Genomic DNA, 22,250 nt, shown 5'->3' with positions numbered 1-22,250 from the left:
AATTCTTGGGGCAGAAAGAGCAGGTTAATCCTACCTTAAGCACTTGGGACAGATTTGGAGAGGTAAAATAGGCAGCCACGAGCCGTCCACGTAAGCAGGGCCATTGCAGGGAGGTTGGTGCTTGTCCGGAGTTTGCTGCGCTCAGTGTGGTTGCACAGGGTGGCTGCACAAGGGAGGGGACAGCGTCCATGTGATTCACGTCTTCTGCCGCCCTTCATGCCTTTGCCTGCGGGCTGAGTTTGGAGCTGTTGCCATTGCTGTCGGCTGCCCCCAGAGGGTGGTACGCTGGGGGCAATGAGGGTTGGATGCTCCCTAAGAGACGCCTCAGAGGCATGAACAACAGGTGCCAAGGGGAAGGTGGAACGGCAGCGAGGCTGTTCCTGCCCCCACTTGCATCTGGGGCAGGCTGTGTACGAAGCTCTTCCTTGCTGGCTGCAAGCAGAGCAGCTGGTGGATGGTGACAAACCTAGGGGCAGCCAAGGTCTGCCTTTTGGTGAAGCTTTACGCTCGGTCAGCCTTCTTGGAGGTGGTTTTGTTGCCGAGTGTGCAATCAGGTCGTGCCCTCAGGGTGCTGACGCTGGGTGACCCCTGGCAAATAGCAGCTCCCCTGCCATTTTGTGTTTCTGCTTCTCCTCTAGCCTGGATCCCTGCTGTTACCGCTTCAAGATGACAAACAAAGGACAACGCACCCATCTGCTCTATTGGACCACAGAAGGTGGCACCACACTTGAGCAGCGCAAGCATCTCCCTCCCGTCAGGAACACCAAGGGCAAGGTTTCCTCCTGCGGCCCCGTGTTTAAGCTTCAGCCGCTGAGGACGGAGCTGATGCCTGGCCAGACAGCGGAGATGGTGCTGGAAGGCTCCTGCAGCACCCCCCAGGTGAGTTCCGTCCGCATCAGGGCATTTCTGCAGCCCCTTGACATTTGCTCCTAGAGTTTGAGAGGTGTTTTAAAGGATTGCCTCAGTGGTAGCTTGAGGAAGACTTGATTTCTCAGCTGGTTGACTCCGACGGGACTGTCCCTGTGCAGTCCTGAGCCCGTAAGGCTTTGCTGAAGGGGGAAGAAGGTACCGGAAAGGGAATGAAGTGGTCAGGCCACTGGTGAGGGTGTCCTACCTGGAAAGCCAAATGGGCATCTGTGAGCTCAGCCGTGGCTACCTGGCTCCTGCAGTCCAAGCCAAGACCCTGGGACTGGGTTTTCCACCTTCCCTGGGTCTTGAGAACTTCACACTCTTGAGGTTGGTTAGAAGCCCAAGACCCTGCGTTGCACGTGCAGCACAGGTGATTCTGAAGTGTGTAGGCTCTGAGGAGGAGTTGGGTTGTGGTGGTGTGTCAGAGGGAAGGGAGAGGAATAAAGGGAGGAATGTGGGGAAGTGAAACCATGAGGAATGAGGAAAAGTCTTGGATGTAAGGGCATCCAGCTTAAGGAAAGGGTTTTCATGCCAAGTGGAAGACGTCTGTTTCCTGGGGAGGTTTGGTTTAAAGCCAGCTCTCGGAGGACACAGTACATCCTAGGAAGGCAGGCTGGCTGTTTGGGGTTTTCCCACGGATCCTTTCCACTAAACTTCCAAGGGAGGATTTGCTGGCATTGATCCTTCTATCACCTGTTTCCCTTCATACCGTCTGGTTTGGTTTTTTGAATGAGTTCCTAGAGCTCTCAGTAAGCATTTTGCTTGTCAGTGGGACAAATCAAACCAATAATCATTTGTGGCAGGGATTCTTGTGACAGCTGTAGGCAGCACAAGACTCCCGAGGGCCTTTTGTGGCGGTTGGGTTGTAACATCAGGGACATGTGAGTGCAGAAGGAAGAGGATGCAGCATCTAAAGAAGAGAGAGCTCCTGAGGAGACCAATGGCTGTAACTTCCTGCAGTAATGGGGTCTGTGGGTGGGTGGCTCACAGCTGCAGTATGTTTTCTGGACACCCTGGTAACACCCCCTGGGTGCCGTGTGACTCGCATGCAGGTGGTGAAGGAGAAGCTGCTGTGTCACGCCATCGTGGGCAAGGAGGGAGTGAAGAATCTGATCATGCAGGTGGACGTCACGTGCGAGTTCATTGCTCCCGCCCTGCAAATATCCAGCAGAGAAATCCCTTTCCGGGTGGAGAAGGTGAGTCTCTGGATTGCATGCTGGCACTGACTGGTGTGGCTGGGGTGTGCCTGTGTCCAAAGGAGGAAGCTCAACAGCTTCTCCAAGTCCACAGAGCTTTGGCTGTTGATTTAAGCCAGGCCAAGCTTTTGTCATGAATGGCGAGCTCGTTCTTTCACCCCTCTGGGGCTGGGGACAGTCTCCACGGCTCTATTCTGCCCTTCTTGATGTGGAGAGGGAATTGAGCTGCTGAGCCAAGGGCACGGGCCGAGGTGTGGGAGCCGTGAGAGCAGCGTGGGCTTTGGAAGAGCCACCTCGTGTGCTGGGGCTGCAGGTGGAGAGCAGATCCCTGCTCACTCTCCCTGAGCTGGTGGTGAAAGGAGTGAGGATGCTGCTAGAGATGAGGCTGTTCTCTAACTTCACCCAGGTAAAACTGAGATTGCAGCTGCTCTGCCGAGGGGGAGCATGGCCCCTTCTCGAGAGACACCAGTGTCTGTACTCAGGGTTTTGAGGATCTTCCAAGGCGTGGTGATGTCTGAGCAGCGATCGTGTAGGGAAGCTGAGAAAACCTGCCATTCCTGTCAACTCCTCAAGCTGATGAGGAAAAACTGGCGTCTCTTGTGCCTCTTTGCCTTCCCTGCTGTCGCTGTGGATGCTGCCTCTTTGCCTTTCCCAAGCCTCACCTTCTTCAAAGGACCCACGGGTGCCCTTCAGCTGCAGTGACGAGAGCACCAGTGCAAAGTGTGTGCCCTTTAGTGTCTGGATCCCGACTCCTGCATCATCTTTCCCCCTCGTGCCAGGTGTCTGAAAAAGAGCAGATAGCTCTTGATTTAGTTTCTGTGGTTTCAGGTCCCTCCTCCGGTTCCCAGGCTTCCGGAGAAGCCCAGATCCTGCGAGCAGGCAGTTCACATCTAATCAGAAGCTTTTCAGCTCCCCCTGCTGTCTGCCTGGGGTCTGCTTGATGCCACATGCTCCCATGTATTGAGTGCTACGACACTGCAGGAGTTGGATGTCAATACATCCAGAATTAGTTTCCCAACCACTGTCTAGGTTAGCTAAACCCTGCCGGAAGCCCGGAGCAATGCACGGACAGGAGGAAAAGGCTTCGGCTGGGCTTAGCTTTGAGACTGCAACATCTTGTCACTGGAGCAGGGGCAGCAGGTTGCGGCCAGACTGTTGAGGTTTGGAGCTGTCTGCGTGTGCCCGTAATTGTTCAAAGCTGACCTCGGGCTGCTGCAGGCTCTCCGCTGCAGGCCTTGTCTCCTGTGAGCAGCGTCACTGCTTTACGGGCCTGGCAGAGCTGATAAGGTGGTAAGAAAGTACTGTATGTGAGTGGAAATGGCCTTGTGCCTGTGTGTCCTCTCTGCCCAGGAGAGGACACGCAAGTGGAGCCAGACTGGGTTCACTTTCTGGTTTGGATCTTGCTGAAGCAGCTGCCTCCTCTGGGGGCCTGCTCCTTCATCTGTAGGCGAGCCTGTTTGCCTGTCCCCTGGGGGATGCTGTGGGTTCTAAACATGAAAGCGTCTGATACAGTTGGAGGACAAACTTTCCAGAGGGGTAGAAACCAATCAAAAGAGTAAATAGAGATGGATGCGCTTTTGGGGTTGGGGAGGAAGTCCATGGCCGCTTCAAGGTCCTTTTTTCTTGTTTCCTGTTTCTGTAGCACCCCAGTGATGTCCTGACTCTTCAGTACAAGCCTCTCTCTTTAAAGAACATCTGCTGCCTGCCCCTCACTGTGGTCCTTGCCTTAGAGCAGCCCTTCTCCATCTGCGGTGCGGACCAGCAGCCTCTCCCTGCAGATGCTCAGGTGAGCAGCCCTGGACCTTCTTGCTGCTGAGCTTTGAAGAGGGATGAACGTGGTGGTGTGTCTCTGTTGGGAGGTCTTCCAGCAGGGAAGTGTGTTCTGTAGAGTCTGCAGTAAACTGGGCCGAGCTAAATCAGATGTAAAATGAGCTGCTGAAGGAAACAGAATGCCATCTGAATCGGGAGGAGACCTCCTGGCTTGAAGAGAGGAGGAGGAGGGAGCAGGTCTGGGCAAGCTGTAGGAAAGGTGCCTCCTGGAAAGCATGCCAGCTCTCTAGCAGCCATCCTCAGATAACGTGGGGAGCAGCTTGCTGTCTTTGAGGGCAGCCCTGCTTTTGGGAAGGCTGAGGTAGGCTTCTCCAGCTGCTGTCTGGCTCCTGCCCTGGTGTTTGCGGAAGGTGCTGGGCATGGGCTCTGTGAGGCACGTGTTGTCATAGGTCCAGCCACCGTTTCTGTGCCTGCCAGTGATCAGCGCCTGCATGGGTGAGGCTGCAAAGCCACTGTGCTTGTGCTGCAGGATGAAGGAGTTCCTCCAGAGTCAGGGCGGAGGCCTGGATGCCAGAGTGCTGCTTTGGTTGTGTTTAGCACGTGGCTTCTGGGGATCCAGAATTGAGGAGACCAGTGTGGATTTCCTCTTGTATTGGTGCAGAGCACAGAAGCGTGAGCCTCAGCTAGCTTCAGACAGAAGTGTGGTGCTTGGTCAGACGCTGTGAAGAAAACGGAGGATGAAGCGAGAAGCTCATGTTGGGGTCACACGTGGAACATTTTCTCTTCATCTCCTTGCAGCCCACGAAGCTGAGGAGAGGGGAGGAACTTCAACTCTGCATCGCATTTAACCCTGCTTACGAGGAGGACTTGCTTATCCGGGCAGCAGAGAAGGCTCTGAAGATCAGGTTCCTGGAGCATCCTCATGAAGAGCAGGTCACTGTTCGGGGAGAAGTCTACTTCCCGAATCTCCAGCTCCAGACCACGGCCCTGGACTTTGGCTGCATCTTGAATGACACCAAGGATGTGCGTTACATGGAGATGAGCAACTGCAGCCCGCTGGTTGTCCAGTACCACTGGTCATTCCTGAAGGACAGCCAGGTGAACCCAGTGAGGTATGTGCACCTTTCCCTCTCCTGGAAGCTCTTCTTCCTGATGTCCTGTTTGTGGTTTGCAAAGGCCGAGGCCGTTTGTCTGATCTGCCAAATTGTTTTCAACCTTGCCTTGAGGAAATCCCACCTCTCAGCTGTGCTCAGCCAAGGTGCTCAGGGAATAGGTGATCTGCGCCAGTTTGATGCTGGGAAGGCTGATGTAGAAAGCTGCTTTCTCAGAGCTTCTGGGCCTGAGGCAAACAGCCCCTCGAAGCGAGTGTTCATCTGTTGAACTGCACGTCACATTCACAGAAGAGCTATTTAGAGTTTTAGAGAGGAATGGCAGGTTCTGCTGTGGCTTTAGGTCCAGCTGTAGATGCTGGAGGGAGCCCTTGTATGGACATCCCTGGGGAGGAGGACCATCCAGTGGTGGTCTGTGGTTTCCAAGCCCAAGAGCAATCTTGTAGTGGTGCTGAAGCCCATCTAGAAGCACATTCCTAGTGGTCCTCCTGCTGTGGCTTCTCTGCATGGTACAAAAGTCTGGTGTAGGCAGTTTGAAGGACAGTAGCAAACGGTTTTCTGTAATGCCCTAGGAAAGCCAGCAAAGTTCACCGTGGCGCACTGCAGTGCTGCTATTCCAAACAAGAGAGCTGATCAAGAAGCAGTTGTGTGAAGGGAATTGGGATCTGACTCGCAGGAGGTGACCTCGTGGGAACTGGCGATGAGCTGTGGCTACTAGGAGGGCTTGGGGGAGATGAGCAGGGCACTGGGGTGGCCCATTCTCAGCTGAGTCTTCCCAAGTAACACCAAGTCTTTAGTGGGGCCCTGCTTGATGCACGACACCTTCAAGAGCAGACCCTAAAATGCAGAGGCAAGTCTGAAAAAGCAGCTGGAGGGAGGTGAGCAGGGCTGTCAGCTCTGCTGGGAGCCCCCTGCCCTCTCCCGTAACTTAGATCAGTGGTGGGTGCTGAGTGGTTGCGTTGTTGGCAGCAGAGGGTGCTGAGCACCTCGGCAGGACACGGCCTCTGTCCTGCCCCTGCCGAGGGGTGTCCACCTCTCCAGAGGGTTTGCACAGCCCCTTGGCTGCTCCTTAGTGCTGTGGACGTGACGAGAGCTCCTCTGCTGCTCTGCATGGTCCTTAAGCAGTGTTGTGACCCCTCTGGGGCGCTCAGCAGACACCGTGGGATGCTCTGTGCCAGAGCTGGAAACGAAGATGGTCTCCAAGGTGCTCATTAGGAGCCTGCAGACGGGCAGCGTGTCAGATGTTATTTCTGGTCCACACTAAGCACTGTTGGTATTCTAAATTATCAGCTCTAACTCAGTCTGACATGGAGGGAATCAAACATCAGGTCTCATGAAGGTGAGATCAAAGATTGGGACTTTCCCTACCTCGAACCTTGCTGGAGCTGGTCATCAGAGACTCCCAGGATCAGTCACGCACATTTATTTTGGTCCGGAGAGAAAAATGCTGTTTCTCTGCCTCAACAAGACTTTGTGTGCTTACATTTTTATCCTTCTAATTGTCCAACCCCTTCTTTCCTCCCTACTCTTTGGTCATTGCTGCTACCTGGGGCAGAGTGATCACCTGAGCAAGACAATCCGACGGTTGCTGTGTGGTTGGACATAGGCAGCGTACACCAACCTGTGCCCCTTCTCTGACTTCTGAGCCATGAATCTCTCATGGTTACTCTTGTTCTAGACCCACGTGGTTAGAGACACCCTAACCCTCACCCCTTGGACCTCTGAGAGCTCAAAGCTGAGCTAAGCCTTTGCACCAAGCTGTTTCCTCCCGTGCCAGAATGGATCTTCAGAATCACGCAGCAGGAGAGAGCAGATGTGGAGTCAAGCAGTGGCCAGCTGCCTGCACCACTGCTCTAGCAGTGTCAACGCGAAGCGTCGACCTGCTCCATCCCGGTTTTGGAGCTCATTACTGAGCTCACACCACTGATGCCCACCCAGGGGCCCCATCCTGCCGAGGAGCTGCTGTGCAGACTTCCCTCCCTCCCTCCCTCCCTCCACTGCAAGGTCCCTGAGCAAAGTTCTGTTCTTTTTGCAGGTTCCTGGAGACAGAGCCCCTCGCCTTGGGTGTGGAGGAGGTAAGTGGCAGTGTGTCTCACTTCCACGTTTCCTGTGTAGCAAGCAGTTACGTACTGCCACTGTCACTGCGGTCCTGGGTGCTGCTCCCAGAGTGGCCTCATGTCCTAACAAGCTGTCCTGGGTTCAGCAGTAGCAGTCATTTTTCTCCTTCTTGGTAGCTGGTGCAGTGCGGTGTTTTGGCTTTTGGCCTGGGAACAGAGCTGATAGCGATGTTTTGGTTTGGCCAAGGACTTTGTGAGCCTCGTGCTCTGCCAGGGAGGAGGGGAGGCCGGGGGAAGGCAGAGACAGGACACCTGACCCAAACTGACCAAAGAGGTATTCCATACCACAGCACGTCATGCCCAGGATGTAAGTGGGAGTTAGCCGGAAGGGCTGGGAGACTGCAGGGTTGGAAGAGGTATCGGTCGCAGCTTGGTCGGGCTGGGGGGGTGGCAAGTTATCGGTTGGCTGGTGGTGAGGTGTTGTATTCTCTTCCCTTGTTATTTTCCTTTATCATTATTATCATTGGTGGTAGCAGTAGTGATTTGTGTTATACCTTAGTTCCTAAACTGTTCTTATCTCAACCCGTGGGAGTTGCATTCTTTTTGCCTCTCCTCTCCGTCCCTCCGGGGGCAGGGGGAGGGAGAGAAGGGGGGGAGTGAGTGAACGAGTTACCTGACTGGGTTTAAACCACGACAATTGTTTTTGGCGCCCAACGTGGGGCACGAGGGGTTGAGATAACGACAGATCTGATCGGATTAATAGTCATCTGTCACAATGCTGATTTATTGGCTCTCAGAGTTGTTCTTGTTGATCTCACAGCTTCAGAATGCAGTACATTACTTAGAGCCGGTATTTGCTGTGTTAGTGTTTATCAAGTGTGTTGCTTGGGCTAAGGTTCTTGTCTCACTGTGCTTTATGGCAATGACTTGTAATACGGGCGGGCTCCAGCAGCAGGGCGGGACGGACGTGGCCGTGGACTTGTACCTGCCCGTCCCGCTGCTCTTCACCGGCCTGGCCCTCGCCCTCGCCTCCATCTTCGTGAGGCCGCGGGGAGCCGAGGGGGAGCGGCCCCGGGAGCCGGCGGCTGCTGAAGCGGCCCGGGAGAGCGGCTCCTGGGACCAAACGGCGGCGGGAGCGGGGCCGGAGGCCGCGAGGGGACGGCTGCGGGTGGAGGAGGTTGGGGCGGTCGAGGAGCGGAAGGAGGCGGCTGCTGAGCAGCGGGAAAAGGCGGCGGCGGCGGAGCCGAGCCCCGCGGAGGAGCCCAGCCCCGCGGAGGCGCCCGCGGCCGAGCCCAGGCCCGCGGCGGAGCCCAGCCCCGCGGCCGAGCCCAGGCCCGCGGAGGAGCCCAGCCCTGCGACGGCCGAGAGCATTCCCCGGCAGCCGCCCGCAGAGCCCCAGGAGGGTGCAGGAGACCACGCAGCATTTCCCAGCAAGGCAGAGGAGGAAGAGCTGGACTCAGGAAAAGAGAAGCTGGCGGTGGGAGAGCCGGCAAGCCCAGCAGCTGCACCAGCCCCAGTGACAAGTGCAGCAGCATCGTTTGAGAGTTCTGAAGGTTTTGAATGGCCTTTGGGTATCCTTGGGACCTGCCTGCTGATTGTGATGGGGATTAGTATGTTGGCACACACACAGACTGTCTTCTACCCACCACCATTTTGTCTGATCTCAAAAGTTAAGCAGAGTGAGGTTTGGGTCTTGTCTGGGGTTAGACGACGATGCAGGGGGACCAAGAGATTTTCCCCAAGGCTGGACAGTCATGAGTGGCAGGGTGTGTGGGACAGTATGGGCAAGTATCTAGTCCACTGGGCCCCTCCAGTGCTTTGGAAGCATCGGAGATGGAAGGCAGCCGTATGGAGTCCCCAGCAACAAGCTGCAGAAACTGCTGAAGGGGACAGTGAATTATTTTGAGCCTGGTGGGCCCATGGCACTTCAGGCCATCAGGGCAGAGATGCAACATAGAGATGGACTCATGATCGAGGGGTGGACTTAGCAATGGACACTATTGCCCAGGTTATTCACAAGTGTGAACACTGCACACAGTCTCTCCTGCTCTGAAAGACTGTTAAAAGAGATGGAGCCTGGCATCATGGACCAGATGGACGCAGCAGCTTTATAGCTACTGGTCCATGCACTTAGATAAGAGTGATGGTATATTGAAAATGTGGGATCTGAGCATGACGTGGATGGTATGGGATAAGGGGTGGATAATGTCCTGGGTTCAGCAGTAGCAGTCATTTTTCTCCTTCTTGGTAGCTGGTGCAGTGCGGTGTTTTGGCTTTCGGCCTGGGAACAGAGCTGATAGCGATGTTTTGGTTTGGCCAAGGACTTTGTGAGCCTCGTGCTCTGCCAGGGAGGAGGGGAGGCCGGGGGGAGGCAGAGACAGGACACCTGACCCAAACTGACCAAAGAGGTATTCCATACCACAGCACATCATGCCCAGGATGTAAGTGGGAGTTAGCCGGAAGGGCTGGGAGACTGCAGGGTTGGAGGAGGTATCGGTCGCAGCTTGGTCGGGCTGGGGGGGTGGCAAGTTATCGGTTGGCTGGTGGTGAGGTGTTGTATTCTCTTCCCTTGTTATTTTCCTTTATCATTATTATCATTGGTGGTAGCAGTAGTGATTTGTGTTATACCTTAGTTCCTAAACTGTTCTTATCTCAACCCGTGGGAGTTGCATTCTTTTTGCCTCTCCTCTCCGTCCCTCCGGGGGCAGGGGGAGGGAAAGAAGTGGGGGAGTGAGTGAACGAGTTACCTGACTGGGTTTAAACCACAACACAAGCGCATGGCTGGTCACTGGAGAGGCCACATGGGAGGTGCTGTAGGGCTGGTCAAGAGCACTCCTTGTGCGGCACCTATGGAGTCCATTCTCCATCTTGGTCCTGATCAGGTGGTGGGTAGGAAATTCCTGCAGCAGCATTTGCTGCAGCATCTGGAGAGAGCAGGATGTGAATCAGAGCCAGGGAAAAGCACCAGGAGTGCGAGGAGCTGGGCTGGATCCTGCCCCCGGGCTCTCAGCTCCCAGTCTCGTGTTCTTGTGAGGGCAGGAAAAGGTGTTTTTGAAGGCAAATTCTGCAGCAGAGAGCATTTCTTGCTGCCAGGAGACACCAGAAATGAATGTAGCGTAGCACTCCTGCATTAATTAGGAGTGTGGGAGAAGGTTTTCCCCATGGTCTCTTACCCCGTTGGTAAGTGGAATGGCTGCAGGGTGAGATGAGGCTGATGTTGCCGGTGTTTGAGGAAGAGGCCCCTGCAGCCCCGTCTGTCCTTTGGGCCAAGCCGAGGCTGCTCTTCTGCATCAATTGCCGTGCTCCACGTGTGGATCTCTCCTCCCTGCCTGCAGGTTTTCGATATCCTGCCGCTGCACGGTGAGCTGCAGCCGGGCCAGAGCCAGCGTGTCACCTTCTCCTTCTTCGGCCACGCCAACACCGTCACCCAGGTCACGGCGCTGTGCAGGGTGGAGGGAGGCCCGAGCTACGAGGTGGCTCTGCGTGGGGAGGCCTCGCGCATCAGCTACCTCCTGGACACCACCGAGATCGACTGCGGGCTGCAGGTACCGCACGCTGCTCTTGTCAGAGCTCCTTGTCTCCACCCATGACCGGTGGGTTGCTGCCCACCCGGGGCGAGGGCTCTCCCCCCTTCCCAGCTGCTTTGCTGGCTCTGTGGCTTGGAAGTCCAACATTTGGGTGATACCTCCAAGCTGGTGTTTAATGGCCATCTCCAGCCCAGCCCAGCCCAGCCCAAAGCTGGGAATCCCTCCTCTTGGAGGTAAGTAACGCTGCCTCCTGGGGCAGGCAGGATCCCAGTGGTGATCTCCAGAGGGACGTGTCCCTCAGACATCCATCCGCTGATCTGCTCCTAAAGCCAGAGGTCCAAGGAGGTGCTCTCTCTTTTAATGCTCCTGATTCATGAAGCCAGGAGGCAGCTGACTTGGGCTTCCAGTCGCTGTAGCTGCAGAGAATGTCCCAGAATAGCCCCCACTGTACGTCTTTCCAGTTACGACCCCCACAGCTGTTTCCAGCTGTTGGCCCTGTGCGCGTTGCCCTGTCTCCCTCCCTTTCGGCTTGTGTTGTGCCCGCAAATACTTGCGTGCAGGTGCCTTTTCTCCTGAAGTGCTTCAATGCCTCCTCCTGTGTTTCAGCTCGCTGTTGGGTGACACCTTCAAGTGCAGAGGGCTTGTGTCCCCTACTTGGTTTGTTTCTGATCTTTCCACGGTTGTTATCGCACCTCTGCCACAAATAGCTGTTCCCGTGCAGGGCTCAGAGGTACCCTGTGGCCGCGGGTTGCCCAGGTTAACGCAGAGAGCCCAGTGCCCATCTCTCCTGTGCGCTGCCTGCTTCTGGGCTGTGCTCCTTTGCTTTCAACGCAATGGAAGAGGAATGACATTCTCAGCAGCAGACGTGTGCCTGTAACTTCCTGCTCTTCTGTCCTCTCCTCAGGTGTTTAACAAAGTCACGGAAGCAGCGGTGACCCTGCAGAACAGCGGGAAGCTGGGATTTGCCTTTGTGGTGCTGAGCCCCGGCACAGGCACTGCAGCCAGTCCTCTGCCTGGCGTGCCCCTGGTCGTGCCTAGCACGGTGAGTAGCACAAGGGCTTCAGCCGGCCTGTGTCAGGCTGCCCAGGAGAGAGTTCTGGGGGAAAACAGGGGGAATGAAGACACAAGCCCCGTCCAAAACCAGCCAGGAGAGACAGGGCTGTGAGCGATTGCTGCAGATGCAGAGGAGGTCCATCGAGCCCAATCCTAATGGAGCCGCTGAGTGGCCTTGGCCGCCGCTGGCTCTGCTGTCCTACAGCAACCACCAGTGGGAGGCACGAGTGCTCCGGGAGCTCTTTGGAGCTGAGTGCTGAGCTCCTGGGTTGTGCCATCACTGGAGCATCACTCCATTCCAGCTTGTCGTCCTGCCTGGGTGTCTCAGAGCTGGAGCAGTGTTCCTGCCTTGGTGCCCTTTTACAACGGGAAGAGGAAGCCAAAGGGCCAAGTGGCTTCCACCTTCCTCAGCGCCTGTGCGTCTGAGGGATGAGACGCTGATGTCCTGTCCTGCAAGCTGCTGCCAGGAGCTGCTGGCCCTGCTGGAAGCACAGGCCCTTCGCTGCTCTTCCAGAGCAGCTGGTGCAAAGCTTTGGTTTGTTGTGCCTGGCTCTGGCTAGCAGAGGGTAAACCCTGTCAGCAGAAGAGCTGTGCTCATGCTGAGCAGAGGGCAGCCTTGCGAGGCCTCTGAAAGACATACTGCATCTTGGTGTAGGAGACTGGGGCGTTTGGATCCAAGAAAGCTGGAGGTAGTGATGTCTGATATCAGTTTCCTTATGTATGAGAACCTGTCTTGCCTTCTCAGCGTGTCTGTCATGTGAGCCATCCCCCCACTGAATCCTCTTTGGTACACTCCCTCCCTCCCTCTTCTGTGCCCTGCAGGGTTACGCTGAACCTGGCAAGCAGCAAGTGCTCAAAGTCTATTACCTGCCAGGAGTGCCTGGAGTCTTCTGCAGGGCTTTCCAGATCCAAGTGGGTCACCTGGAGCCAGAGAAAATCACGCTGAAAGGAGAAGGGACCTTTCCCAGGATCCACTTGGACCTGCCCAGGAACATCAAAGGTGAGCACTGCCTGTGTGCTCGCCAGGAAGGTGCCCTGGCTTTCCCTCGTGCCATATGCCCATAGGGCAGCTCACAGGCACTTCCAGCAGGCCTGGAGGTTTCAGGGCTGTCAGGCAAACTCAGCCCTCTGGTTGCTTCCTTAGTCTCTGGCAGACAAGCCCATGTGGGCTTTGCCGCAGGAACCATCCTGCACAGCTTGCCAGAGGTCTGGGAAGATGATGGCTGGGCAGAAAAGCTTGGGAAAGCTGTAAGAGAGGCCGGCAGGGATTTTGACAGGGTTGGGTTTGCATCCCGTTTGGTGGCTGAGATGCACCTGTGTGGCGAGAAAGACGGGTGGGGGTGAGAAGCAGCAGGATCTCCTTTCCCTGCATTGCTGGAGCAGTTTGTGTCCGGGTGTCGGGGGAACGGGGCTTCTCGTCTTGCGTGGGATTTGTGCTGCCCCACTGCTATTGGTGGTGTTCTGCGCTTTCAGGCAATGCCAAATATGAGAAGATCCTCCAAAAGGCCAAAGAAAAGGTGGACAAAGGCAGACAGAGAGAGGAGGCCATTGCTCTGGGGGAGGCTGTGGCAGGCGAGCCCCGCATGGACGACTCGGGCACCGTGGTGAGTAGAGCTGCTGCCCTGTCCCGCACGTGCCACCCTGCTGCGTGTCACTGGAGCCCCTGCGCCCCACGGCACCTGCCCAGGGCCCTGCTGGCACTGGGGGCCTCCCTGCACAGCCCTGGCAACGGACTGTGTCAGCTCAGCGTGCCCCGTGGGCTGCCCGCCTCTGGGAGTTGTCCCCAGCTCCTGACTACCCCAGGGAGATGCTAAAGGCTGTGCTCAAGCAGTTGGGTTTATGGGGCTCTGAAGGACACACAGGTCGGTGCAGGGGGGTTTGTTGCTCACCGGCCAAGCCCTGCCAGGTTTACTGAGCGTAAAGCGGCAGCCTGAATGCCCCCTGAGGCTGTGCTGTGTTCTGTCATCTCCAAGAGGCTCCAGCTCTCTCATGGTTCCCTTTGCAGGAGAGCTTTTGTGCAAGCTGCTTTGGCACTGACTGGAGGCAGGGCCATACTTGGAGCTTTGGAAGGTTTCTGGCTTGCCTGTCCGTCTGTCCAGATCAGCTTTGATAAGTGGGCAGGCACAGGTGCTTGAGTTCATTTCTTTGGAGATACGATCCTGCCTGAGAGAGCAGGGAGTGTCACAGACACTGAGCAGTGAGACAGAATGACTCCGTCACCCCTCTCAACAAGAGCAGGGTGGGATCCTGCACGTGAGACAAGCTTGTGCCTTGGGAAGGACCTCTGCTAACCAGCCCCTGTGTTTACTTTCCTCAGTGGGATGCTGAGCTGCAGATGCAGATGGAGGAGATGCTTATTGAGGAGCATGCCTTGGAGCAGCAGAAAGCTCTCACGTCCCGTCCTGCGGAGGACACTGCCTTTCACCAGCGTGTACATCGGAGGCTTCTCAAGTTAGTAGGGACTCCTGTGGCCTGTCTCCAGGGGCCCCGAGGGTAACAGCCAGCAGTGCAGCCCTGCTCCTGAGAGCTCTTGTGTCTCAGAGCTGGAAATAGCTGAAGACTTGAGAAAGGGCCTGATGCTGGGAGCTACGATGTGCTCCCTGTGGGCAGCTCGGTGTTCTCACTTGCACAGTGCTACCCTGAGCTCTGGAGGTGCTCCACTCCCCACAGTTGCTGGGTTCTGTTCTCAGAGCTGAGGGGGTGCAGAGCAGCAAGCCCTTCCAGACAGCACAGGCACCGCCCCAGCTGACCAGCTCTGAAAGGGGCATCTCAAAGCTGGCGTCGTTGCGCCAAGAGGGGTCTGTGCTAAGCAGGAAGAGCAGGGAATGGTCCAGATCCCTTATGTGCTTTTCCAAGTGGGATTGCCTGCAAAAAGACCCTCTCAGCAGTCTTGTAAGCGTTGGTTACTGCATGCGATAGTGTCAGGTGCTGCTTTGGGGACAGATGTGGTTGCAGAGCAGTGGAGGTATCCTCTGCAAGGAAATCCTATGACAAGGTCCTGAAGCAGTTTCAGGCTTGGGCCGAACACCCGTTTAGTGGTTTCACTGAGACCAGTGGAGATGCAGTGCACTTCTCTGCAATGGCTTTTCACAGCATAGGAACTGTGTCCAGTACCCACTTGAAACTCAGCCGAAGATCCCACTGGTGGCTGATAAATCCTAGGCCCTGCACTCCCCATGATTTAGCCAAGTCTTATTACTGGGTGCTCAGGCCTTGGGTTTCCTGAGCTTGGGTTGAGCTTTCACAGCAGTGAATACGCAATTATCCACTCCGTTTGCTTCTCCACCCCACGCCATGCTGGGCTTTACTGAGTGTTCTTACTCCTCCTTTCAGAGCTGAGCTGCCCGAATACGTCCTGGACCTTGGCTATGTTGTTCCCGGTGACATCCACACACGCATCGTGAAGGTCACCAACACCGGGCACTTCCCTGCATCTTTCCATGTTGATGGATATGTCCTAGATAACACAGGTAACCAGTGGTGGAGAGGCTTCACAGGGGCTTGAAGGAGCTGTCTCTGACACATCAGCTGAAGCCATTGGACATGGGGAGATTTGAGTACTTCCTTGGATAGCTTTTTCCTCCTTAGTGCCCCCCTGCTGGGTGCCCTGTTAAGAGCCTGAGTTGTGGCGATCAGTGCCCAGAGACCTGGTCCGCGTGTGGCTGCCCTAAAAACTCATTGCAGGGGCCAGAAGGGCTGATGCCCTCGACCGCCTCTCGGCCTCTTCTGAGTTTCTTTGTGCACTCTGAGGGTTTATGTTGCAAGGAGAAGGCCCCTCTGTGGTTCGGAAGTGCTTTGCTTAGAGTTCATAGTGCTCAGCCTTTCCTGAAGGGATCCCCCATCTTCTGTGGGATCTTCTGCTGTATCGAAACAGGCTTCCCAAAGAGGCCTTGAGGTAAGGCTGCAGCTCCGTCACGTGGTGACTGCTGTCTCTGAGGGGTGGTCAGGCATCTGTCCTAAGCCGCTGTCCAGGGAACAGCAGAGCATTCGGTATCTTAGTTGGAAATTCTCCTTTGGAGAGGTCTGTGCATCCTTCCCTGAGATGCCCGCTGAAGAAATTGCTGGAGCTCCTCAACCAATGTGGTTCATTTCTACCACGCAAGCCCTGGGTTCTGGCTGTGAAAATCCTTTTGCTTTGGGCAGTGACAAGGGGAGAAGAGCAGCTTCTCTGGAGGTGCAAAGGAGTCTTTCACGGAGCTGCCAGCCAGGACAGCCGTGTGGCCTTACCGTGCTTCTGATGTTGCTTCCTGTTGCTTGTGTATCTCAGCTGCTTTATTTTCCTGTGTTCAGGCTTCAGCGTGTGCCTGGACCGTGTGAAGCGCCTGCCCTCCTGTGAGAGCAAGACATTTGAAGTGTGCTTCGACCCACAAAGTGCCAGCCGGCCTCTGGGAAAGGTGGATGTGCTCCTGCCCATCAAGGTACTCCAGCTTCTGGGGCAGGCAGCAGGTTGGGCACAGCAGCGAGTGTCAGCCGGGCTCTCAACTGGATGCTCTGTCCTTCTCTAGGTCAGAGGAGGCCCCACATCGCAGGTCCGCCTCCGTGCCATCGTGGCTGAGCCGTCCCTCAGCCTCTCCAGGGACAGGCTGGAGTTCTCCGCTGTCCAGTGTGGGCAGTGCCAGGAAGAAACCATCCAGCTCCACAACACGTTCCAGGTCCCCTGTCAATGGTCCATCAGCGTGAATGAGCCTGTTAAGGAGGTAAAGCGCAGACAAGGTGTAACACGCAGCTTCTCGGGTGGGTTGTCTTTGCCTCTCTTGCCTTTCCTGCCCCTCTGGCTGCCTGAGCACTTGGGCTGCAGCTGGCTTGAGGGAGCTTTTGAGGGTACAGAGCAAGGCTGGTTCACCTGGGCCTGTTGACTAGCTGATGCTTCACTTGCCTGCCATCTTCACCCATTCCTCTTCCTCCTCTGAGGACACTGCCTCCCCATCTACCTGCCCTGCCAACACGTTTGCCCTCCAGTTCTAGGCAGTGGTGGCCACGTCTGGGTGGGATGAGGGTGCTCCCTGCACCGTGCCAGCATGTCGAAGCACTGCAGGAGCCGAGGCTCTGTCCTCCCAGACCAAGGAGACCTCACGCGAGTGGTTTCTGTGCACAGGTGAACAAACATCTGCCGGCGAGCGAGCATCAGAAGCTGCTCGAGGAGATGAAGTCTGCGCCCTGTGGCTTCGAGGTGCTGCCGTCAGCTGGAACGCTCGCTCCAGGACAGCAGTGCCATGTCCAAGTCCGTTTTTCACCCACGGAAGAGGTGAGATTGGAGGGTGTCACCCCCAGGAGGTGTGGCAGGGCAGTGTGGTAAGGGGAGGCCAGCAGAGGGAGCGGGGGATGAGCTCTGCCTCCACATGGAGCTTTCTGCCAGCCCTGTGCCCACCGTGCCTCAGTTTCCCCTGCACATTCCCACGCAGTTCGGGAGTCACCTTAAATGATGGAGCATTGCCAAAGGCAGTTTGCATGTGGACACCGTGACTTGGAAACTGGCAGCGTGTGACAGGATGGACGCAAGTGCTTCCATGGCAGGGGACAGTCCCAGGGATCTTTGAATTGCTCGTGGAGATTTCACCGTCTCGTGTCTGGCTTTGACCAGAGCCGAGCACTGAGCAGAGAAGACGATCCTTATTTGTGTCCAGTGAGAGCGCAGCTGCCTCTTTCACACAACTGATGTTTGCCTGGTGCTGCAGTGCCAAGACTGTGTCTGAGAAAGCAGACCTTTCTGATGAGCGTTGCGCTCCCCCATGACTAGGTGAAAACCTCTGACAGCGCATTTTAGATCCACCTGGTAGCCAACTCTCCAGTTACAGTCCACAGCAGGACTCACCGCAGTTACTCAGAGCCATGCAGATGCTGTAGCCCCTGCTCTAAGTAAATACCTCTTTTGGGTTCAGCTTAGAGGTGCTGACAAGACCCCTGAGCCTGGGGCGACTGTTGACTTGGAGGCGCTGTCACCTGGGGCTTCACGGAGGAGCTTTCTGTGCTGCTTCTTTGCAGAAGTGCTACCGGGGCGAGCTGCACATCCAGATTTGCCAGAGCAGCCAACGCCTCCAGGTGCCGGTCTTGGGACGTGGTCTGGAGCCACGGCTGGAGTTCAGCCCCGCGGAGCTCGAGCTGGGACCGCTGCTGCCACAGAGCCATGGGGAAGAGGGGACAGTGGTGGTGAAGACCCCCTGTGAGGTTTACTCGCTGGAGTTTGACCAGCAGCGCCTTGCTGAGGAGCAGGTGAGAGGGAAGGTCTGTGCACACTCCTGTAGATTCCCAGCGCTCCAGCATTCCCAGGCTTGTGCCAGGGAGACGGGGGGATGGCTTGGCTGGGGAGTCTGTTCACGTAGTGAGGGTCAAGAAACTCATCCTGTCTATGGTTTCTCTTCCCTCTCTGCGCAGCTCCTACGGACACCGCAAGGTGACAACAGCCACAACAGCTTGTTGCTGCCTCCCTGTGCCCCGGCCGGGAAGCTGACCGGTGAGGCCCAAGGAAGGGGCATAAAAGTGAAGGTGAGATGAAATCTAAACGCTAAAACTCCAGGTGGCAAGCAGCATGTTTTACTCATTTCCTCATCTCTTCCCCAGCCTACCATGGTTTGGGTTTCTGCCAGGAGAGTGGCAGAAAACCTTTTCTCCTTCTTTCCTTTTGCTTGATATCGGTCCCTGCCGCCTCAGGTTGACGTTGTGGATCCACCGGGAAAGGTGGTGAAGCTAGGAAACGTCTGCATTGGGCAGACGGTGAAGAAGATCGTCACCATAGCCAACAAGAGTGCAGCCCCTCTGGCCTTTCAGCTCAGAGTCACATCCACCGCGCCAGAGTTGCAGGAAGCTGGGGTAAGGCCCTTTCCTTCTCCGCAGAGCACTTTGGTGTGCCTGCAGGGGGCGATGAGGCGCTGTGGGTGGGAGCTAGTAGCCAATGAGAACTGTGGGCTGCCCTGGCTGCCTGTGCCTGCCCTGTCCTCCCTGCTGGCACTGCTCTGCCAGCAGATGCTTGCAGTGTGAATGCTTCAGCTGAGCTGGGTGCCAGGAGACCCGGAGAGCCAGAAGGGAGAAGGCGGCACAATTCCTCTAAGCTGTTTTAGACACATACATCAGGATGCAGCCATGTATTTTAGGTGTGGAAAGGTGAGGGAGGTGAATCTTGCAAGAGGGAGATTTACAGCTCTGTTTGAACTTCCCTGAAAGCTTTAGAAGACAGAGCTGAGCTCAGCGTGACCAGGTGGACACGTGGCAGAAACACCTTTGGTATTAGCTAGGAATGCCTAGGAGGGAATGAGTGGGAGTGGGGCAGTGTTGGTGGGGACAGAAGAGGAATTGGAAGCCTCTTCCGTGAGTCTGATGAGGGAGGCTCCACAGCTCGCTTGCCAGATGAAATAGTCTGCCTTCATTTCTTGGGGTAGGTTCTGTGCTTGAAGCCCAGCAAGGAGCTAAAGCTGAAGCCCAGAGGAGACAGAGGCAAAGTGGAGGTGACCTTCTCCCCGAAGCGCCCCATCCAGCCGTTCAGCGGGGAAGTGCTGCTGGAGTGCGGCGGGCTGGCGCGCTCCCTCTTTGTGGTGCGGGGCTCCTGCCAGGGCAGCCTCGTGAGCTTGGACCAGGAGCAGCTCAGCTTTGGAGCCGTGGTGCAGCAGAGCTACACGTGGCGGCGCGTGGTCATGCGGAACGCGGGCGTCACAGGAGTCAGGTAAAGCAGAAGCCCGCCCCCTCTGAGGGCTGAGAGCTTGGATGAGGGTTGTGTGGGGCCGTAGTGTGCCCAGATAGTTCCCCTGTGCTTCTCCATCCCGGTGGAGAGTTGTGCAGCCATGGCCGTGCAGTCAGGCCCTAGAAGTTAGCAAAAGGGTACAAGCCCCCTTGCCTGTGGGTGCAGTGGGTCCTGCCCAGCCTGAAGCCTTATTGCCAGGTGGCTCAGCATCAGGCCTGAGATGTGGTGGGAAAACCCACAAGAGACTTAGAGCCTCACACTCAGACTTACCCTGCCTTCAGAGCTCCCCGTGGCTAATCCTTCTTTCCTGTGCTTGTGCTTTCCTGGGCAAGGTTTACGTGGGACGTGGAGAGCTTCAAGCCGGACTTTTCCATCAGCCCCACGAAGGGTTACATCAGCCCAGGGAGGGATGTCCCCTTCGTTGTGACCTTCCGCCCCTCGAAGCTGAGCCAGGCTGTCCAGTACGAGGGGCTGCGGTGCTTCATCCAGGGCAGTGAGGCGCTGCGGCTTACGCTGTCAGGATCCTGCGTGGAGGCCCCTGGCCCCAAAGAGGTAACGCAGCAGGGACAGGATGGGCCCCTGGAGCCCAGCATTTGCACCACATCTCTCGCAGGGCAGGAACTGAAGGACACTTGTGAGCACAGACTTGCTCGTGCCAGAGTATCCCAGAGAGAAAGTGCTGGGCAGGATTGCCAGAATTCCTGAGCCCTCTCATTGCCTTTCTCCCCTGTTCAAGGTGCTGCTCCTGCAGTGAGCAGCTGGGCTGTCGTGGCTCTGCACTGCAGCATCCGTGCCATGGGAACACCCTGCCGGGCTCTTCTGAGACCCTCCCCACAGAGCCACCCCGCTGGATGCCGGCACTGCACCCGCAGCCACACTTCTCCCCCCTGCCGGGCCAGGGCTAGGGCATTCAGCAGTAGGAAGGGGCAAGGCATCTGCATCCAGCCCCTGGGAGCGGGCAACTTGGCAGCTGTTGGCTCTTGCTCCCAAAGAGAGCGTGGAGGTCCTCTTCGTCCTGCCCATGAAGGAAGGGGCTGTGTGGCTGCAGATCTTGTCCTTGCACTGGAGTTTCCTTTCAGGACTCCCCGTTTCCTTTCAGCCAGCATGCGAAAGGCTTGTTCTGCTCCCTTCTTCAACAACAAGCAGCTGGATTTACTCCAAAAGCTATGGCCAAAGTGTAATTTTTGCACGTGACAAGGGAAAGCTGCTCCCTGTGCTCCAGGTGCTGGTGTAGAGCCAGCGTGAGAAGAGTGGGAAGGGTTGTGGGTGCGAGCCAGCAGCCTCTGTGCTCCTCTGTTCCAGACCCTGACTTTCAGCTGCAGTGTGCGTGAGAGGCAGAGCCAGACCATCCTCCTTTCCAACCCAAGCAACGAGGCCTGGACCCTGCAGCCCATCATTGAGGGGAAGTACTGGAAAGGGCCTGAATTTATCCATCTGGAGGCCAGGCAAAAAGAAAAGGCCTACCAGGTCACCTACAGACCCCTAAGCATGAGCTCTGAGAACAAGAAGCATCAGGTACGTGAGCTGTGCCAGCGTGCTGAGCCTGGTGGCACGACCCTCGTAGCTCCCCCTGCTTTGGGCAGGAGGCTGGAGGAGATGACCTTCAGAGGTCCTGTCCAAGCTGAAGGTGTCCTGTGCTCTCTGTTGGAAGCTGGGTTTTGTGGTGGCTGGAGGCCAGGCCCGGGCAAAGGGCAGACGGGAACTGGGGAGTGACCCCACAGGTGTTGGAGCAGCTAAGCTAACAAGGCAGGCTTTCTGAAGGGCAAGAAATGAAGTTTGTTCTGCGCAGCTCCTGGTTGCTGCTTGTGGCAGCCCAGGGGGCTCAGAGACCCCCATGCTCAGTGCACAGGCTGCACAGGCTCTCCAAGCCCTGGGCACGACCACTTCTGCCAGCACCACCTGGCTGGTGTCCTGCAGCTTGCAGGGAGCAAGAAGGGCAAAGGTGCCCTGCAGTTTCTCAGTGCCCCCCTGGCCGTGAGCAGGCAGGTGGGAAACGAGAGAGATCTCTTGACAGTCATGCAGGAGCTTTGGGAGGAGCCCTTCCTGCAGGTCTCAGGCTGGGCACATGGGGGTGACTAGCCCCTCTGCAATGTTTTCTGTGCCACGCCAGCGACAAGCTCCTAAATGAAAGGGGTCAGTTGAGAAGGGCTCTGGGGTGCTGGAGCTGCTCCAGTGAGAGCCTCAGGCATGGAACTGTCCCGGGGTGCTGCAGAGCCGACTTGTCCTATTCGTTGTCTGTAGGGCTCCATCTTCTTCCCCCTGCCGGACGGGACAGGCTTACGCTACCACCTGGAAGGAACTGCTGAAGCCCCCCGGTGTTCAGGGGCCATTTCCCGGCAGGTTCCATGCAGGAGTTCCCACACGGAGCTCATCCCTGTGTCCAACTGGCTGCACAGCCCACAGAGGTGAGTCCAGCCCAGGAAGTCTGGTCCCATCAGCAATCCCTGCAGCAGCACAAGGAAGGAAGCTTCCAGTGCCTGGAAGCGCCTTCCTGGAAGCTTTTCCCTCTCCTTGGCCATGTCTGGCCATCCCCACGTTCTGCCTGTGCAGAGCCATCCTGGAGGGCTTTCCTCCAAGGGGGATGAGAGCTGGCGCCCTGTGCCTGAGGCACTGAGGATGAGAGGGGCTGTATTGTACCCCCACAGGATGGGTATCCTAGGCGAGTCCTTTCTGTTGACCTTCACTGCATCCTTCTCACCCACAGGCTCCTGGTGGTTATTGACATGCTGAAACCAGAGAACGTGGAAAGCAGTTCTGTGCTGCAGGGGTGTTCCTACATTGACGTGCCAAGCTCTGCAAAGAAGGACTACCAGCTCACCTTCTTCTCCTACAAAGAAGGAGTCTTCAGGGCAAAGGTGAGTGAGGACACTGGTCTGCAGGGCCCTTCAAGGAGCTGTTGGCTCACCGAGAAGCTACACGCCTCTTTTCATACCTCCGTGTGCACGGGTCCTATGAAA

General features: G+C 56.5%; 1 protein-coding gene across 1 annotated transcript in view; it reads left to right on the top strand.

The window, feature by feature from the left end:
• LOC133277465 (hydrocephalus-inducing protein-like) overlaps window positions 1-22,250 on the top strand; it is a 43,938-nt gene that overhangs the window by 19,480 nt on the left and 2,208 nt on the right. The window contains exons 14-35 of the mRNA XM_061469305.1: window positions 639-879; window positions 1,962-2,105; window positions 3,748-3,891; window positions 4,674-4,987; window positions 7,020-7,059; window positions 10,377-10,586; window positions 11,473-11,610; window positions 12,444-12,621; window positions 13,095-13,225; window positions 13,939-14,072; window positions 14,955-15,091; window positions 15,912-16,039; window positions 16,127-16,318; window positions 16,717-16,866; window positions 17,604-17,831; window positions 17,994-18,104; window positions 18,270-18,428; window positions 18,995-19,275; window positions 19,626-19,845; window positions 20,596-20,808; window positions 21,535-21,698; window positions 21,998-22,148. Of these exons, the coding sequence (XP_061325289.1) occupies window positions 639-879; window positions 1,962-2,105; window positions 3,748-3,891; window positions 4,674-4,987; window positions 7,020-7,059; window positions 10,377-10,586; window positions 11,473-11,610; window positions 12,444-12,621; window positions 13,095-13,225; window positions 13,939-14,072; window positions 14,955-15,091; window positions 15,912-16,039; window positions 16,127-16,318; window positions 16,717-16,866; window positions 17,604-17,831; window positions 17,994-18,104; window positions 18,270-18,428; window positions 18,995-19,275; window positions 19,626-19,845; window positions 20,596-20,808; window positions 21,535-21,698; window positions 21,998-22,148 (3,808 nt within the window). The remainder of the gene's footprint in view (window positions 1-638; window positions 880-1,961; window positions 2,106-3,747; window positions 3,892-4,673; window positions 4,988-7,019; window positions 7,060-10,376; window positions 10,587-11,472; window positions 11,611-12,443; window positions 12,622-13,094; window positions 13,226-13,938; window positions 14,073-14,954; window positions 15,092-15,911; window positions 16,040-16,126; window positions 16,319-16,716; window positions 16,867-17,603; window positions 17,832-17,993; window positions 18,105-18,269; window positions 18,429-18,994; window positions 19,276-19,625; window positions 19,846-20,595; window positions 20,809-21,534; window positions 21,699-21,997; window positions 22,149-22,250) is intronic.

The sequence above is a fragment of the Pezoporus flaviventris genome, unplaced genomic scaffold, assembly GCF_033815535.1.
Source record: "Pezoporus flaviventris isolate CSIRO_AGI_PZ_B2104156 unplaced genomic scaffold, CSIRO_AGI_Pfla_v1 ptg000056l, whole genome shotgun sequence".
Lineage (NCBI taxonomy): Eukaryota > Metazoa > Chordata > Aves > Psittaciformes > Psittacidae > Pezoporus > Pezoporus flaviventris.
This window is presented reverse-complemented; position numbering and strand designations above follow the sequence as displayed.